At 44.8% G+C, this 18714-nt stretch overlaps 1 protein-coding gene across 1 annotated transcript in view; it reads right to left on the bottom strand.

The window, feature by feature from the left end:
* Positions 1-18714, bottom strand: part of LOC135499436 (mucin-3B-like) — a 43822-nt gene that overhangs the window by 23872 nt on the left and 1236 nt on the right. Inside the window, exon 2 of the mRNA XM_064790180.1 lies at positions 81-18578. Within this exon, the coding sequence (XP_064646250.1) occupies positions 81-18578 (18498 nt within the window). The remainder of the gene's footprint in view (positions 1-80; positions 18579-18714) is intronic.

Below are 18714 nucleotides of genomic sequence, written 5' to 3'. Positions count from 1 at the left end.
TGAGGAGCCATTTTCAGTCGTGCCGGATGATGATTTGGTTATCATTTCTGCATTTGTGGAGTAGTCCTGTTCTGACCTACGGATATCCATCGTTCTTGCTGTAATATCTGTACTTGAGATTTGGTCTGCAGTACTCGAAACCTGGAGTGTTGTGCTGGTTTCAGTGGTCGTAGCCAGCGTATCTGTCGTCGTTCCAATTTCTGTTGTTAGAGCTGACAATGTGGATGTTTCCATAATGGTTGAACTCGACTCTGTAGCTGGAAAATGTGAGGTCACGTACGATGCATCGGATGAACTAGCTGACTCAGCTGTGGAGTTATAGTTAGTGTATTGAGTAAACATGGATGTTGCTCCCATGATCTTTCTACTTATTGGAGAGGCAGTTGATGTAAAAGCCAATGTGTTGTCAATATACCCAAACACTGTCGTCACGAAGTCAGTGATAGCAGTGGCCCAGCTTGATGTAGTTCCTTTGACTTGCGACGAGTTGGCAGTAGTAGTTCGAGGCGTTGTCTTAGTGAAGTAGCTAAGAGAGGCTTTTGTTGATTTTGGAAAGGAAGTCGTACCAGGATCCGAGTACCTCAGACTAGCTCGAGGATGAATCGCTTCCTCTGTTACAGACAGATCCGCATTAGTCCAGAACGTCAAGTCTTCATTTTCCCAAGTTGACGAGTCTGAGTATATGCTGGGTATTCTAAGAGTCATAATGATAAGTCTGCTTTGTGTTAGTTCATCTGAAGTTGAAGTTAGATATGAACCTGTGGTTGGGCCTGTGGTAGAATCTTTACCGATCATTGTTACAAAATCACCGGGGGTCGAACTTTGGTCTGTAGTCAGAACAGAAAGAGTTGATCCAAACTCATAAGTTACCAACCCTTGATCTGGTGTCGTTGTCCTGAAACTATCGATGGTTGAACCATACTCGGTCATACGGATATTTATCGTTGTACCAAAGTCATCTGTTGAAGCAGATGTTGACGCAGTTGTACGGACATCACCCGTAGGGACATCACTCGAAGTATGAAAATCATCTGTGGTGAAGGAAGGTTCAGTTGTAAGGATGCCAGTCGTAGTACTAATATCATCTGCAATGGAGGACGGTTCAGTTGTAAGGGTGCCTGTCGTAGTGCGAAAATCATCCGTAATGGAGGAATGCTCAGTTGTAAGGATGCCACTTGTAGTACGAACGTCATCTATGGCAGTGGAATGTTCCGTTCTAAGAATGCCAGCTGTCGTACGAAATTCATCATATGTGGTGCTGCTTGTTGACCGAAACACATCGGTGGTCGAACCATACTCGGTCGTATGGACATCAGCCATTGTACTAAACTCATCTTTGATTGAAGGAGACTCGGTAGTTCGGATTTCACTGACTGCACCAAACTCAGTGCTCCCTTGAATACTTTCTACATTGGATGTTGAAAATTCTTCGGTAGCTTCGGATGACAACCCATAATCAAAGGCTGTTGGTGGTGAAGATGTTTGAACGAAACCTGAGAGTGTACTGCTTTCCTCTGATGGAGTTTGTGAGACTGCAATCGCCTCGAAATATGACAAAGTAGTTAATTCTGTAGTAGAAGTACCATACTCCCCAGTGGCAAAGCCATCACCCGTTGTCTCTTCAACAGTTAAAGTACTAAATCCATCTGTGGAATAGCCCATACCTGTCGTAAGCTCATTACTTGCTGAAATAATATCCTTTAGCGTTGAGTTTGTGTCTTTGGTGGGATCAGGTGTCATCACATCAATTTTCTTCGAAGCTGAGTCGATGTCTGTGGTGGCATTAAATGTTTTCGTATCGATTTCCATAGAGGTTGAGTCAACGTTTGTGGTAGGACCAGGTGTTGTCCTATCAAACTCCTGAGTGGTTGAGTCGATGTCTGTGATAGGACCAGGTTTTGTCGAGTCAAACTCCTTAGAGACGGAGTCGATGTCCGTGGTAGTACCAGGTATGGTCGTATCAAACTCCTGAGATGTTGAGTCGATGTCCGTGGTAGGACCAGATGTTGTCGTGTCAAACTCCTTAGAGGCTGAGTACATGTCCATGGTAGGACCAGGTGTTGTCGTGTCAAACTCCTTAGAGGCTGAGTCGATGTCCATGGTAGGACCAGGTGTTGTCGTGTCAAACTCCTTAGAGGTTGAGTCGATGTCCATGGTAGGACCAGGTGTTGTCGTGTCAAACTCTTTAGAGGTTGAGTCGATGTCAGTGGTAGGACCAGGTGTTGTAGTGTCAAACTCCTTAGAGGCCGAGTCATTGTCCGTGGTAGTACCAGGTATGGTCGTATCAAACTCCTGAGATGTTGAGCCGATGTCCGTGGTAGGGCCATGTCTTGTCGTGTCAAACTCCTTAGAGGTTGAGTCGATGTCCGTGGTAGGACCAGGTATGGTCGTATCAAACTCCTGAGATGTTGAGTCGATGTCCGTGGTAGGACCAGATGTTGTCGTGTCAAACTCCTGAGAGGCTAAGTCGATGTCCGTGGTAGGACCAAGTGTTGTATCAAACTGCTTAGAGGTTGAGTCGATGTCCATGGTAGGACCAGGTGTTGTCGTGTCAAACTCCTTAGAGGTTGAGTCGATGTCAGTGGTAGGACCAGGTGTTGTAGTGTCAAACTCCTTAGAGGCCGAGTCATTGTCCGTGGTAGTACCAGGTATGGTCGTATCAAACTCCTGAGATGTTGAGCCGATGTCCGTGGTAGGGCCATGTCTTGTCGTGTCAAACTCCTTAGAGGTTGAGTCGATGTCCGTGGTAGGACCAGGTATGGTCGTATCAAACTCCTGAGATGTTGAGTCGATGTCCGTGGTAGGACCAGATGTTGTCGTGTCAAACTCCTGAGAGGCTAAGTCGATGTCCGTGGTAGGACCAGGTGTTGTCATGTCAAACTCCTTAGAGGCTGAGTCGAAGCCCGTGGTAGGACCAAGTGTTGTATCAAACTGCTTAGAGGTTGAGTTGATGTCCGAGGTAGGACCAGGTGTTGTCGTATCAAACTCCTCGGAGGCTGAGTCGATGTCCATGGTAGGACCAGGTGTTGTCATGCCAAACTCCTGAGATGTTGAGTCGATGTCCATGATATGACCAAGTGTTGTCGTGTCAAACTCCTTAGTTGCTGAGTCGAAGCCCGTGGTAGGACCAAGTGTTGTATCAAACTGCTTAGAGGTTGAGTTGATGTCCGAGGTAGGACCAGGTGTTGTCGTATCAAACTCCTCGGAGGTTGAGTCGATGTCTGTGGTAGGACCAGGTGTTGTCATGCCAAACTCCTGAGATGTTGAGTCGATGTCCGTGGTATGACCAAGTGTTGTCGTGTCAAACTCCTTAGATGCTGAGTCGAAGCCCGTGGTAGGACCAAGTGTTGTATCAAACTGCTTAGAGGTTGAGTTGATGTCCGAGGTAGGACCAGGTGTTGTCGTATCAAACTCCTCGGAGGTTGAGTCGAGGCCAGTAGAGGGATCAATTGTTATCTTCGATCCAAACTTAGATATCGATTCCTTCGTTGTTTCCCCTGAATCAATTGTCTTTGATTCCAGTTGACTTGTAATTTCTACAGAGTGTGATCCAAAATAATCAGTTGCCATTCTCATTTCAGTCGTCTGCTTAGTTGTGTCTTCAAAACCGGTAGACATTTCTTCATAAGCGGATCTCAGAATGCCAGTTACATATCCGAAGCTGCTCGACGTTTCTGAAGGGGTGGATACGAAATCATCAACTTTTGATAGGAGATTATTCGTAGTCTGCAAAGTCGGTGGCTGTAAACTAGCAGTCGGCGCGTCAGATGTTTGTTCTGCGGAAGACAATGCAAGATCTGTGGAGAGGCCAGCAGTTGTAGACGTCAGGTCAGATGTGACATAAGTTGACAACTCAAACTCCGCGGATGTCTCACTAGTTCTTGACTCTAGAGCAGTAGTTGACACGAAATAAGGTATCATATCAGGGGTTGTTGACTTGAAACCAAATTCCTCAATGGTAGCTGTTGTCAGCATGAAAGATGTCGTATCAAACAACACTGTGGCAGTGTCTGCGCTAGTGGGCAGCTCCGGAGTTATCGCACTGAACGCTTCTGTGGTGGTGGTCAGCACAGGAGGCGTGGTAACAAACATCTCTGTGGTAGTGTCTGAGCTTGTGGTAAGCTCATGTGTTGTCGCACCAAACTCCTCTGTGGTAGTGTATGTGCGTGTAGTATGCTTATGATCATGAGTTGAAGTACCTGATTCCTCTGTTGTAGTGTCCATTCCTGTAGTAAGCTCATGCGTTATCGAAACAAGCTCCTCGACAACCTCTGTCGTTCTGTACGTGCTTGTGGTAAGCCCATGTTTTGGCACACCATGCTCCTCTGTGGTAGTGTCCGTGCTTGTGGTCAGCATATAATTCGTGGTACCAAATTCCTCTGAGGTAGTGTCCAAGTTAGTAGGCAGCTCAGGAGTTATCGAACCAAACACCTCTGTGGTAGTGCCCACATCTGAGTTCAGCTCAGGAGTTGACGTACCAAACAAATTTGTGGTATTGTATGTCCTTGTTGATAGCTCATGAGTTATTCTACTAAAATCATCTGTGGTAGTGTCCATGTTTGTTGTTAGCTCAGGAGTTGTCGAAACAACAACCTCTGTGGTAGTGTCCGTGCCTGTGGTCTGCATAGAAGGCGAGATATCAACGTCCTCGGTGGTAGTGTAATTGCTTGTGGTCCGCTCATGTCGTGTGGTATGAAACACCTCAGTGGTAGCATCCTCACTTGTAGTCAGCTCCAGTGGCGGGGTACCAAACACCTCTGTGGTGGTGTCCGTGCTTGTGGTAACCTGAGGAGTTGTCGTCTCAAACTCCTCGGTGGTAGTGTATGTGCTTGTGGTCAGCTCATGTCGTGTGGTACGAAACACCTCAGTTGAGGTGTCCTCGCTTGTTTTCAGCTCCAGTGGCGTGATACCAAATACCTCTGTGGTGGTGTCCGTGCTTGTGATAACCTTAGGAGTTGTCGTCCCAAAGACGTCTGTTGTAGTGTCTGTGCTTGCGGTTAACTCAGCACTTGTCATACTAAACAGCTCTGCTGTAGTGTCCTCTGCCTCTGATATGATTGCATGAGTTAGCTCTAGAGAAGTTGATCGAAATAAATCATATGTCGTTCTGATTCCTGTAGTCGTCCACTCAGTTTTCGATCCAAACCCGGTAGTTATCTCTTCAGATGTGGATCTCGGAATGTCAGTAAAAAGGTATGCAGTAGTAGACTCAGAATCGGTGAACATCGTTGCCCTTCTTGATTCAGATTCGGTTTCCATATCTGCAGCTGTAGGCTTCCTCCGATAAGTAGTCATCTCAGCAGTAATTGTTGATCCTAGATTGGCAGTTGGTGACCCAAAATCATTACCCTCTTCAGTCGTTGATGATTGAAGGTCAATAGTCGCCTCAGCAGATGTTGAAGCTAAATCAGCCATTGTAGACCCAAAGTCAGAAGTGACCTCATTAGATTTAGCCTCGAAATTAGTTGAAATATCTGGGCTAGTTGACACAGATAGAGTTCTCATATCAGCAGGTGCTGACCAAGAATCAGTAGTCAGTGGAGCAGTTGTTGTTTCAAAACCAGAAGTCACCTCAGCAATTGACTCAATATCAGAGGTTGTTGGCAAAAATTCAGAAGTAATCTGAGGAGTTGTTGACTCAGCGTTAGAAGTAACCTCAGCATGGGTTGACTCGATATCAGCAGGTTTTGAACCAATATCAGTAGTCTTTTGAGCTAATGATGTTGACTCAATATCAACAGTCACTGACCCTAAATCAGATATCACATCAGAAGAAGTTGTACCGGAATTTATTGGAATGTCTGTAGTTGTTGACCCATTATCACTTGTCATCTCGGCACTTGTTGGCCAAAACTCATTAGTCACTTGTTCAGTTGTTGTCTGTAGGCCATGAGTCGCCTCGACCGATGTTAACCCAAGATCGGCAGTTGTGGATCCAAAATCAGAGTTGACCTCATCAGATGTTGACTCTATTTTAGTAGTCAACTGAGAAGATGTTGACTCAATATCAGCAGCTGTTGACCCCAAATCAGTAGTCATCTGAGCAGTAGCTGACTGAAGCTCAGTAGTAACCTCAGCATTCATTGACCCAAGATATGTAGGTGTTGATCCAGAATCAGAAGTCATCACAGAAATTGTTGAGCCGAAATCGGCAATTGTTGACTCAAAATCAATAACTCTTTCTGCACTAGTAGATAGTAATTCGGTAGTAATCTCTGCACTTGTTGACCAAAACGCAGTAGCCACTTGTTCAATTGTTGACTGAAGGTCATTAGTCACCACCACAGATGTCGACTCCAGATCAGCCATTGTTGATCCAAAACCAGAACTGACCTCATCAGATGTCGACTCTATTTTAGTAGTCCCCTGATAAGATGTTGCCTCAATATCAACAGTTGTTGACCCCAAATCAGTAGTCATCTGAGCAGTAGCTGTCTGAAGGTCAGTTGTAACCTCAGCATGGGTTGACCCAAGATAAGTAGTTGTTGATCCAGAATCAGAAGTCATCACATAAATTGTTGAGCCGAAATCGGCAATTGTTGACTCAAAATCGGTAGTTCTTTCTGCAGTTGTAGACGCTAATTCGGTAATAACCTCTGCAGTTGTCGACCCAAACTCACTGGTCATCTGTTCAGTTGTTGAATGAGGGTCAGAAGTCACATTAGCAGATGTTGACTGAAGATCTGCTGGTGTTGATCGAAAATTAGAATTTGCTTCATCAGATGTTGACTCTATTTTAGTAGTCACCTGAGCAGATGATGACCCAAGATCAGCAATAGTTGATCCGAAATCCGAACTGACGGCATGAGATGTTGACCCTGTATCTGTTGTCACTTGAGCAGTTATTGAATCAATATCAGCAGATTGTGACACCACATCAGTAGTCACCTGAGCAGTTGTTGACCGAAGGTCAGTTGTAACCGCAACATTCATTGACCCAAGATAAGAAGTTGTTGATCCAGAATCAGAAGTCATCACAGCAATTGTTGAGCCGAAATCGACAATTGTTGACTCAAAATCGGTAGTTCTTTCTGCAGTTGTAGATGCTAATTCGGTAGTAAGCTCTGCACTTGTCGACTCAAACTCACTAGTCACCTGTTCAGTTGTTGAATGGGGGTCAGAAGTCACCTCAGCAGATGTTGACTGAAGGTCTGAAGGTGTTGATCGAAAATTAGAATTTACTTCATTAGATGTTGACTCTATTTTAGTAGTCACCTGAGCAGATGATGACCCAAGATCAGCAATAGTTGATCCGAAATCCGAACTGACGGCATGAGATGTTGACCCTGTATCTGTTGTCACTTGAGCAGTTATTGACTCAATATCAGCAGATGGTGACCCCACATCAGTAGCCACCTGAGCAGTTGTTGACTGAAGGTCAGTTGTAACCTCAGCATTCATTGACCCAAGATAAGAAGTTGTTGATCCAGAATCAGAAGTCATCACAGCAATTGTTGAGCCGAAATCGACAACTGTTGACTCAAAATCGGTGGTTCTTTCTGCAGTTGTAGATGCTAATTCGGTAGTAAGCTCTGCACTTGTCGACCCAAACTCACTGGTCACCTGTTCAGTTGTTGAATGGGGGTCAGAAGTCACCTCAGCAGATTTTGACTGAAGGTCTGAAGGTGTTGATCGAAAATTAGAATTTGCTTCATCAGATGTTGACTCTATTTTATTAGTCATCTGATGAGCAGATGATGACCCAAGATCAGCAGTTGTTGATCCAAAATCCGAACTGACGGCATGAGATGTTGACTCTATATCAGTTGTCACTTGAGTAGTTATTGACTCCATATCAGCAGATTGTGACCCTAAATCAGTAGTCATCTGAGCAGTTGTTGACTGAAGGTCAGTAGAAACCTCAGTAGATGTTGACTCATGACCAACAGTTGTTGATCCAGAATCAGATGTCATTACAGCAATTGTTGACTCAAAATCGGTATTTCTTTCGGCAGGTGTAGATACTAATTCGGTAGTCATACCGGCACGTGTTGACCAAATTTCACTTGTCAGTCGTTCAGTTCTTGACTGAAGGACTGAAGTCACCGCAGCAGATGCTGACTCAAGATCTGCAGTTGTTGACCCAAAGTCAGTAGTCATCTGAGCAGTTGACTGATGGTCAGTAGCAACCTCAGCAGATGCTGACTCAAGATCGGCAGTCGTCGATCCAGAATTAGAAGTCATCTCAGCAATTGTTGATGAACCGAAAGCAGCAATTGATGACTCAAAAGAAGTAGTTCTTTCTGCAGTTGCAGACACTAATTCGGTTGTCATCTCTGCAGTTGTCGATCCTAGATCTTTATTCATCTCAGCATTTGTTGATCCGAATTTAGTGGTCATTTCTAAAGTTGTTGACAGGAAATCCTCTGACATCAATTGCGTTTTCATCCCTTCCGTTGAAGATCCCAAATTGGTAGTTGTCTCTGTAGCCGTAGAGATGAAGACATCAGTCGGTATTTTTGCAACTGTAGACCCCAATTCAGTTGCAATTGCGTCAGTTGTTGATTTTGAATATCCAGTGATATATGTTGATCGTGAAACCGTCGCCGACTCTAAAGAAGATGATCCCACTTCAGAAGTATAGGCATGTGATGACTCATCATAAAGTGGTGTAGAAGAAATCCCTGAAGATTGCGTTTTGGTTTCAACATTGGTTGCATTATAACTTTCTTTAGTATTTGAAGCTGAATCTCTGCTGGGTGACGTGCTAATGTTAATACTTTGCTGATTGAGAGTTGCTGTTATTTTGTAAACCGGATATGACAACGACGGTAATATTTCAGCCTCTGATGGACCTTCAGTGGATGATACTACATCGGCTTTCCGATCTGGTGTCACAGTCTTGATTCTTGGTGATGTCAAGCCAGGATCATTAAACCTTGTGAACCTCCCACTCAAAGTATCGACGTCATCAAAGGATGTTGTCCTGTCGAGAGTACTGGGAGATTGGGATAAATCTGTTGGGTGAACTGTTCTATGATGAGTAAATGGCAGGGTTACACTATGTTGAGTATCCGAGCCACTTGTTGTGACATCTGATTTATTGTCAGTTAGAACCCACTGGGAAATGAGCCCAAAATCGATAGTCCCAAAGGTAAACTTGAGGATATCTGGAGTACCATTCTCCCCTTTAGTTTTTTTAGTAACAGGCGGAGGCTTCAGAGCTCCGCCAGGTTTTTGAGTGCCTTTCACCGGGCGATAACTAGTTTTTCCAACAACGATTGTACCATCCCTTGATGTGACGCCTATCTTTACTTTTCCTCCGTGTCCGCCCAACCCAAAATCAGTTGTTGAGCTGCTCAGTGGTAATGTTGTGTCTTCCGTGATAGATTCCAAAGTCGGAGACATAACATCGGGTAATTTGAACTCCTTGCTTGTAGTTTCCCAAGTTATTTCTGTTCCTCTTGTCTCGACTGTTCCCTGCATTGTTGTAGATGTATACCGATCCGTTGCGACGATTTCAGATATTTCTTTTGTTTCGTTGGTAGACATTATCCAGGCAAAGGCTGGCGAGTCTGACGTCAACAGCGTTGTTTCACTAAATATGGTAGCTGGAGTCGTGACCTGAGAAAATGATATTTCCAGTCCAGAGTAAGGTGCTGTAGTTTCCTCAATTCTTGTGGTGGTTGATTGCTCATCTGTAAGGCCAGTTGAACTTGAATGGTCAAATTTTGTTGAGGAGTAGGGCAACGCGGACTCTGGTGTTCTCGTACGAAATACAAAATCAGTCAATGTGGTTAATACCGTAGTAAGAGACCCCAGTACTGACCAAGTACTACCTTCTACGTCAGCAGATGTACTTTCCTCAGCTCCAGCAGTGCTCTGTTCTCCACCTCTAATGCTCTCTCTATCACTAGTTGTACGTTCTTTAACACCAGTTGTACGTTCTTCAAAACCAGCAGTTCGTTTCTCTACAGCAGTTGTGAGATCTTCAACATCAGTTGATATGTCTCCAACAGGAGTACCTTCTTCAATAACAGGTGTACCTCTGTATACACCTGTGCTTATTTCTGCTAACGTTTTTTTCTCGGTGAGGGTCGTCTCAGTGCTCATCTTTGCGGATGACACTTCGTCCTGTTCAAAGTAAGATGTTGGTATGTCCGACATGATAGTTCCCAATTGTAACATGGGGCCTTGGGAAGTCAAAGTCCAAGTTCTTTCAAATGCTTCAGAGGATATTTCCAAAGCAGTGGCTGTGGCTTGAACCAAAGTGATTTTACTCGTGGGGTCCTCCAGGGTTGAAGTTTCTTGCCAAAGTGTCTTGTCTTCCTCCGCCAATGTATTTGCATAACCAGCTGCAGTTGTAATAATTGGTTTCAAAGTTGTCCTTTCATAATCAGATGTCGTGATTTCGCCAAGGGTTGTAACTGTAACTGTGGTCTCATCTAAGAAACTGCTTCCAAAGCCAGCTGCCGTGCCTTCTTCCTCCGAAGTACTTAAATAACTAGGTGTATAATTGTCTTCTAACGTTGAGACCTCGCCAAAGCTAGAATTCCCCAAGTGAGATGGAGAATCTCCCATGGTAGTACCTTCCATACCAGTTTTTGTATCCTCTAAAGTGTGCTCACCTAAGGAGGTGCTGGCGAAAGAAGAACTTTCCATTTCACCATCCAGAGTTCCAGAGGTGAGGCTCTCCATAGTAGTATTGTTGTAATCCAAAGATGTGCTAGTAAGTTCAATTTTTGTGTCTTTTAAAGTTGTTTCCATGTCTGAAACTACAGTCTCGACCACACTAATCCTTTCTAGAGCAGTTGTGGTAATTTCGAGAGTGGTACTTTCTATTTCTCCAAAAGTTGTAGCTTCGAGAATATTACTTTCAACGACAGTTGAGTCGGCCACCGTTGTGCTTCTGAATTCAATTGCAGTATTTTCTGGAGTAGCATTTTCCAAATTACTTTTTGTAACCCTTGGTGATGAGGCATGGATAAAATCTGACCTGGCGCCCTCTGTAGTATCTTCCATACCAAATGTGGTGTCTAATAAGATATCTTCAAAACCAGTCGTGGTCTCTTCAGCAGTAGGACTTGTTACATCTTCCGTAGCCCTCTTTTCTGTAGTACTTCCTTCTGAAGTGACCAGGTCGGTTGGGCTTTTTAACGATATTGCCCTGTCGTCGATTGGCACACCTGTAGAACTTTCGGATTGAAAGTCTTCTAATGTATTCTTCTCTGATGAACCATCAAATGCCGTTGTTAGGCCATCTGAAGTAGTGAGTAGAGGTGCTCTTTTAAAGGACGTTGTTGTGTCATCTAATCCAGCCAGGTCTGGTGTACTTACCAACGGTGATGTTGTGTATTCGCCAAAAATTACAGTTGACGTTGTACTTTCATATGATGTTGTTGTGTCTTCTAATAAGGTGCGATCTGTCGTAAGTTCAAGTGATGGTCTCAACATGTCTAATGTAGTTTGGTCGGCTAAACTTTCAGATAGCGATGTTGTAGCTTCTATAACAGTCAGCTCTGTAGCATTTTCAAGTGGTGTGGTAGTCTTCTCAAATTCAGTTATTCCCGTTGAACCTTTGTGTTCTGCTGTGCCATCTGCAGTTGTGAGCCCAAAGAATGTCGAGGTGTCTTTTAATTCAAACACTTTAGTGGTAATGTCAAATGATGTCGTCTTCTCTAAATTAGTGTCTTCTGATGTGGTTTCCAGGAGTGTCGTTATATCTTCTACCGAAGTCAGGCCTCTTGAACTTTCAAGTGTTGTTGCAAAGTCATCGAATGCAGTAATCGTGGTTGAAACCTCCAACGACCTGCTTTGTGGACCAGTATTTACTTGTTCCGTTGTACTTTCCAGCTGTTTCACAGTAGTTTCTTCAAAAGAGGACATTTCTGAGCTACCTCCCAGTGCTGAAGTTGTGTCTGCCAATGATGTCAGGTATGTTTCTCTTTCTAATCGTGTTGTTTTGTTTCCCACACCTATAATTTCTGGTAGTGCTGTGGTGTCTTCTAAAGTCGTTAGATATATTACAGTGGGTGTTGTGGTTTCTTCTAGAGTAGTCAAGTCCGCTTTGGGGTTTATGATGCCCACCTGAGTTATTTGGTCAGATGAATTTTCCAATTTTGTCGTGGTAGCTTCTATTGTCGAAGATTCCAATGGCGATGTAGTATCTTCAGCCCTTAAAGATTCCAACGACGATGTTGTGTCTTCTAATAATCCCACCAGGTATGTCGAAGTCAAAGGTGTTGTGCTATCTTCGACTGTCGACGTTTCCATGGTCGACGCTTCCAATGCTGATGTGGTATGCTCTACTGTCAAAGTTTCCAATGGTGTTGTGGTATCTTCTACAGTCGAAGCTTCAAATGGTACAGTAGTGTGTTCTTCTGCCGTCATTTCCAATAGTGTTGTGGTGTCTTCCGCGGTCGATGTTTGTATTGGTGATGTGGTATCTTCCTGCATCGGGCTTTCTAGTGAAATTGGGGTATACTCTAATGTAGGAGTTTCAATTAATGGTGTTGTAGTATCTTCCTCTGTCGATATTTCCAATAGTGTTGTAGTATCTCTCATCGTAGATGATTCTAATGGTGATGTGGTATCTTCATGTGTCGAAGTTTCTAGCGATGTTTGGGTATATTCTACTGTCGAAATTTCAAATGGTGTTGTGGTCATTTCTTCTGCCGACACTTCCAATAGTGTTGAGATATATTCCATGGACAACGTTTTCAATGGTGATGTGGTATCTTCGTTTGTTAAAGTTTCTAGTGGTGTTGGAGTATATTCTTCTGTCGAAGTTTCAAATGGTACAGTAGTATCTTCCATACTCGAAGTTCCCAATGGTGTTGAAATTTCTTCACCAGTCGATGGTTCCAATGGTGTCGTCTCTTCTACTATCAAAGTCACCGATGGTGTTGTAGTATCTTCTCCCAATGCCGCCTGGTTTGTCACAGTTTCCAATGGATTTGTGGTATTTTCAGTGGCCAAAGTTTCCAGTTGTGTTGTGCTATCTTCTACCGTTGAGCTTTCCAATGATGTTGTACCTTCTTCCGTCAACGTTTCCAATGATATGGTGGTTTCCTCCATTGTCCAGTTTCCAATTGGTATTGAAGTCATTTCTTCTTTTGAAGTTTCCAGTGTTGCTGTAGTTGTATATTCTACTGTCGAAATTTCAAACGACGTTGTCGTATATTCTTCTGCCGAAGTTTCTGCTAGTGTTGTGGTATCTTCCACTGTCAAAGTTTCAAATGCTGTGGTGGTATCATTCACTGCCAATGTTTGAAGTTGTTTTGTGATATCTTCTATCATCGAGGTTTCAAATAGTGTTGTTGTTTCATCTACTGTCAAGCTCCCCAATAGTGTTCTGTTATTATCTTCTGTCGAAGTTTCCGATTGTGAATTTATATCTTCCACTGTCGAATTTTTTAGTGCTGTTGTTGTATCTTCCATTGTGGTCGTTTCAAATGTTATCGTCGTGTCTTCCACTGACGAAGTTTCCAACAGTGTTGTAGTATCTTCCGGTGTCGAAGTTTCCGATGGTGTTGTCGTGTCTTCGACGGTCGAAAGTTCCAATGATGTTGTAGTATCTTCCTGCGTCGAAGTTTCTAATGGTGTTGTCGTGTCTTCCACTGCCGAAGATTCCAACAGTGTTGTGGTATCCTCCATGGTAGAAGTTTCCAATGATATTGTGGTACCTTCCTGCGTCGAAGTTTCCAGTGGTGTTTGGGCATATTCTGGCATCGAGGTTTCAAACGGCATTGTGGTATCTTCTACTGCTGATGTTCCCAATGGTGTTGTGGTTTCTTCTGTTGTCGAGCTTCCCATTTGTGTGGTGATCATTTCTTCTGTCAAAATTCTCAATGGTGCTGTTCTATATTCTTCTGTCGACAGTTCAAGTGGTGTTGTGGTGTCTTCGACTGCCGAAGTGTCCAGTGATGTTGCGGTATCTTCCACAGTCAAAGTTTCCAATGGAGTTGACGCATCTTCTGCTGTGGAAGTTTCAAAAGATGTGGTGGTATCATCCTGCATCGAAGTTTCCAGTGGCAGTGGGGTAAATTCAATCGTTAAAGTGTCCAGTGATGATGTGGTATCTTCCACAGTCAATGCTTCAAATGGTGTTGTGGCATCTTCCGCAGTGGAAGTTTCAAATGGTGTTGTGATATCACCCGCAGTAGAAATTTCCAATGGCACTGTTATACTTTCTACTGTAGTCGTTTCCAATGGTGTTGTGGTATCTTCCACAGTCAAAGCATCAAATTGTGTGGTGGCATCTTCCAACGTCGAAGTTTTATATGGCGTTGTGGTATCTTCTAACGTGTAGGTTTCCAATGGTAAGGTGGTGCCTTCGACTGTAGAAGCTTCCAATGGTGTCGTGGTATCTTCAAAACTGCTAACTGATGTACTTTCAAATGCTGTGAGAGTGTCCTCCATTGCAGTTAGACTAGCTGTAGTTTCAAATGGCGTGGCAGTATCCTCAATTGTGGTCAGAGCAGATGTAGTTTCAAATGGCATGGTAGTGTTTTCAATTGGGATTGGATCTGGTGTAGTTTCAAACAGCATGGAAGTATCCTCAACTATGGTTAGACCAAATGTAGTGTCAAAGGGTGTGGTATTGTCATCCATTGTGGGTAAACCTGATGTAGCTTCATATGGCGTGGTAGTGTCCTCAGTTGTGGTTAGGCCTGGTGTACTGTCAAACGGCGTGGTAGTGTCCTCAACTGTGGTTAGCTCTGGTGCAATTTCATAAGGCGTTGTAGTGTCCGCCATAGTGGTTAAATCTGGTGTAGTTTCAAACGACATGGTAGTGTCCTCCATGGTGGTTAGACCAGATATAGTTTCAAACGAGTCGGTAGTGTCGTCCATTGTGGTTAGACCTGACGTAGTTTCAAACGACATGGTAGTGTCCTCAACTGTGGTTAGCTCTGGTGTAATTTCATAAGGTGTTGTAGTGTCCTCCATAGTGGTTAGACCTGATATAGTTTCGAACAGCGTGGTAGTGTCCTCCATTGTGGTTAAATCTGGTGTAGTTTCAAACGACGTGGTAGTGTCCTCCATTGTGGTTAGACCAGATGTAGTTTCAAATGAGCCGGTAGTGTCCTCCATTGTGGTTAGACCTGACGTAGTTTCAAACGACGTGATAGTGTCATCAATTGTGGTTAAATCTGGTGTAGTTTCAAACGGCGTAGCAGTATCCCCAATTGTCGTCAAATCAGATTTAGTTTCGAACGGCATGGTAGTGTCCTCCATGGTGGTTAGACCAGATGTAGTTTCAAACGAGGCGGTAGTGTCCTCCATTGTGGTTTGACCTGACGTACTTTCAAACGACGTGGTAGTGTCCTCAATTGTGGCTTGACCTGATTTAGTTTCAAATGGCGTGATAGTGTCATCAATTGGGGTTAGATCTGTTGTAGTTTCAAACAGGGTGGCAGCATCCCCCATTGTTGAAAGATCAGATGTAGTTTCAAACGACGCGCTAGTGTCCTCAATTGTGGTTAGAGCAGATGTCGTTTCAAACGAGGCGGTAGCGTCCTCCATTGTGGTTAGATTAGATGTAGTTTCAAACGGCGTGGTAGTGTCCTCAATTGTGGTTAGCTCTGATGTGGTTTCAAACGGCGTGGTAGTGTCCTCCATTGTGGTTAGCTCTGGTGTTGTTTCAAACGGCGTGGTAGTGTCCTCCATTGTGGTGAGAGCTGATGTGGTTTCAAACGGCGTGATGGTTTCCACAATTGTGGTTAGCTCTGGTGTTGTTTCAAACGGCGTGGAAGTGTCCTCCATTGTGGTGAGAGCTGATGTGATTTCAAACGGCGTGGTAGTTTCCTCCATTGTGGTTAGCTCTGGTGTTGTTTCAACAGGCGTGGAAGTGTCATCCATTGTGGCGAGAGCTGATGTGGTTTCAAACAGCGTGGTGGTGTCCTCAATTGTAGTGAGACCTGATGTGGTTTCAAACGGCGTGGTGGTGTCCTCAATTTCGGTTAGCTCTGGTGTTGTTTCAAAAGGCGTGGAAGTGTCCTCCATTGTGGTGAGACCTGGTGTGGTTTCAAACGGCGCGCTAGTGTCCTCCATTGTGGTTAGACCTGGTGTGGTTTCAAACGGCGTGGTAGTGTCCTCCATTGTGGTTAGCTCTTGTGTTGTTTCAAACGGCGTGGAAGTGTCCTCCATTGTGGTGAGACCTGATGTGGTTTCAAACGGCGTGGTGGTGTCCTCAATTGTGGTAAGCTCTTGTGTTGTTTCAAACATCATGGAAGTGTTCTCCATTGTGGTGAGACCTGATGTGGTTTCAAACGGCGTGGTAGTGTCCTCCATTGTGGTTAGACCTGGTGTGGTTTCAAACGGCGCGCTAGTGTCCTCCATTGTGGTTAGACCTGGTGTGGTTTCAAACGGCGTGGTAGTGTCCTCCGTTGTGGTTAGCTCTGGTGTTGTCTCAAACGGCGTGGAAGTGTCCTCCATTGTGGTGAGACCTGGTGTGGTTTCAAACGGCGCACTAGTGTCCTCCATTGTGGTTAGACCTGGTGTGGTTTCAAACGGCGTGGTAGTGTCCTCCATTGTGGTTAGCTCTTGTGTTGTTTCAATCGGCGTGGAAGTGTCCTCCATTGTGGTGAGACCTGATGTGGTTTCAAACGGCGTGGTGGTGTCCTCAATTGTGGTAAGCTCTGGTGTTGTTTCAAACATCGTGGAAGTGTTCTCCATTGTGGTGAGACCTGATGTGGTTTCAAACGGCGTGGTAGTGTCCTCCATTGTGGTTAGTTCTGGTGTTGTTTCAAATGGCGTGGTAGTGTCCTCCATTGTGGTGAGACCTGATGTGGTTTCAAATGGCGTGGTGGTTTCCTCCATTGTGGTTAGCTCTGGTGTTGTTTCATATGGCGCGGTAGTGTCCTCCATTGTGGTGAGACCTGATGTTGTTTCAAACGGCGTGGAAGTGTCCTCCATTGTGGTTAGCTCTGGTGTTGTTTCATATGGCGTGGTGGTGTCCTCCATTGTAGTGAGAATTGATGTGTTTGCAAACGCCATGATGGTGTCCTCAATTGAGGTTAGCTCTGGTGTTGTTTCAAATGGCGTTGTAGTGTCCTCCATTGTGGTGAGACCTGGTGTGGTTTCAAACGGCGTGGTAGTGTCCTCCATTGTGGTTAGCTCTTGTGTTGTTTCAATCGGCGTGGAAGTGTCCTCCATTGTGGTGAGACCTGAAGTGGTTTTAAAGGGCGTGATGGTGTCCTCAATTGTGGTTAGCTCTGGTGTTGTTTCAAATGGCGTGGTAGTGTCATCCATTGTGGTGAGACCTGATGTGGTTTCAAACGGCGTGGTGGTGTCCTCAATTGCGGTTAGCTCTGGTGTTGTTTCAAATGGCGTGGTAGTGTCTTCCATTGTGGTGAGACCTGATGTGGTTTCAAAGGGCGTGGTGGTGTACTCCATTGTGGTGAGAGCTGATGTGGTTTCAAACGGCGTGGAAGTGTCCTCCATTGTGGTGAGGCCTGATGTGGTTTCAAACGGCGTGGTGGTGTCCTCAACTGCGGTTAGCTCTGGTGTTGTTTCAAATGGCGTGGAAGTGTCCTCCATTGTGGTGAGAGCTGATGTGGTTTCAAACGGCGTGGTAGTGTCCTGAATTCTGGTTAGCTGTGGTGTTGTTTCAAATGGCGTGAAAGTTTCCTCCATTGTTGTGAGACCTGATGTAGTTTCAAAGGACGTGGTGGTGTCCTCAATTGTGGTTAGCTCTGGTGATGTTTCAAATGGCGTGGTAGTGCCCTCCATTGTGGTGAGACCTGATGTGGTTTCAAAGGGCGTGGTGGTGTCCTCAATTGTGGTTAGCTCTGGTGTTGTTTCAAATGGCGTGGTAGTGCCCTCCATTGTGGTGAGACCTGATGTGGTTTCAAAGGGCGTGGGGGTGTCCTCAATTGTGGTTAGCTCTGGTGTTGTTTCAAATGGCGTGGGGGTCTCCTCAATTGTGGTTAGCTCTGGTGTTGTTTCAAATGGCGTGGTAGTGCCCTCCATTGTGGTGAGACCTGATGTGGTTTCAGACGGCGTGGTAGTGTCCTCAATTGTGGTTAGCTCTGGTGTTGTTTCAAATGGCGTGGTAGTGTCATCCATTGTGGTGAGACCTGATGTGGTTTCAAACGGCGTGGTAGTGTCCTCATTTGTGGTTAGCTCTGGTGTTGTTTCAAATGGCGTGGTAGTGTCCTCCATTGTAGTGAGACCGGATGTAGTTTCAAATGGCCTGGTGGTGTCCTCCATTGTAGTTAGACCGGATGTAGTTTCAAATGGCGTGGAAGTGTCCTCCGTTGTGGTTAGACCTGATGTAGTTTCAAACGGCGTGGAAGTGTCCTCCATTGTGGTGAGACCTGATGTAGTTTCAAATGGCGTGGTAGAGTCCTCCATTGTAGTTAGACCGGATGTAGTTTCAAATGGTGTGGTAGTGTCTTTCATTGTAATTTGACCTGATGTAGTTTCAAACCGCATGGTGGTGTCCTCCATGGTGGTAAGACCTGATGTACTTTCTAATGGCATAGTAGTCCCCTGCACTGTGGTTGGACCTGCCGTGCTTTCAAACGATGTTGTTGCATCTGGTAACGTACTGATTAAGGTTGTATTATCTAATTCAGTAGTTGTTACAGCTGAGGTGGCCAACCATGTTGCTTTTTCGAGTTCAGTAGTCGTGCCTGGAATTGTAGTTAGCAACGCAGTACTTTCTACTTGGGTCGTTGTGCCTGGTAAGCTAGTCAACCATGTAGTACTTTCCATGGGGGTGGATGCTTCTGATAGTGTAGTTAGCCCGGTAGTACTTCCCAATATTAT

This window comes from Lineus longissimus, chromosome 15, assembly GCF_910592395.1.
Source record: "Lineus longissimus chromosome 15, tnLinLong1.2, whole genome shotgun sequence".
Classification (NCBI taxonomy): Eukaryota; Metazoa; Nemertea; class Pilidiophora; order Heteronemertea; family Lineidae; genus Lineus; species Lineus longissimus.
This window is presented reverse-complemented; position numbering and strand designations above follow the sequence as displayed.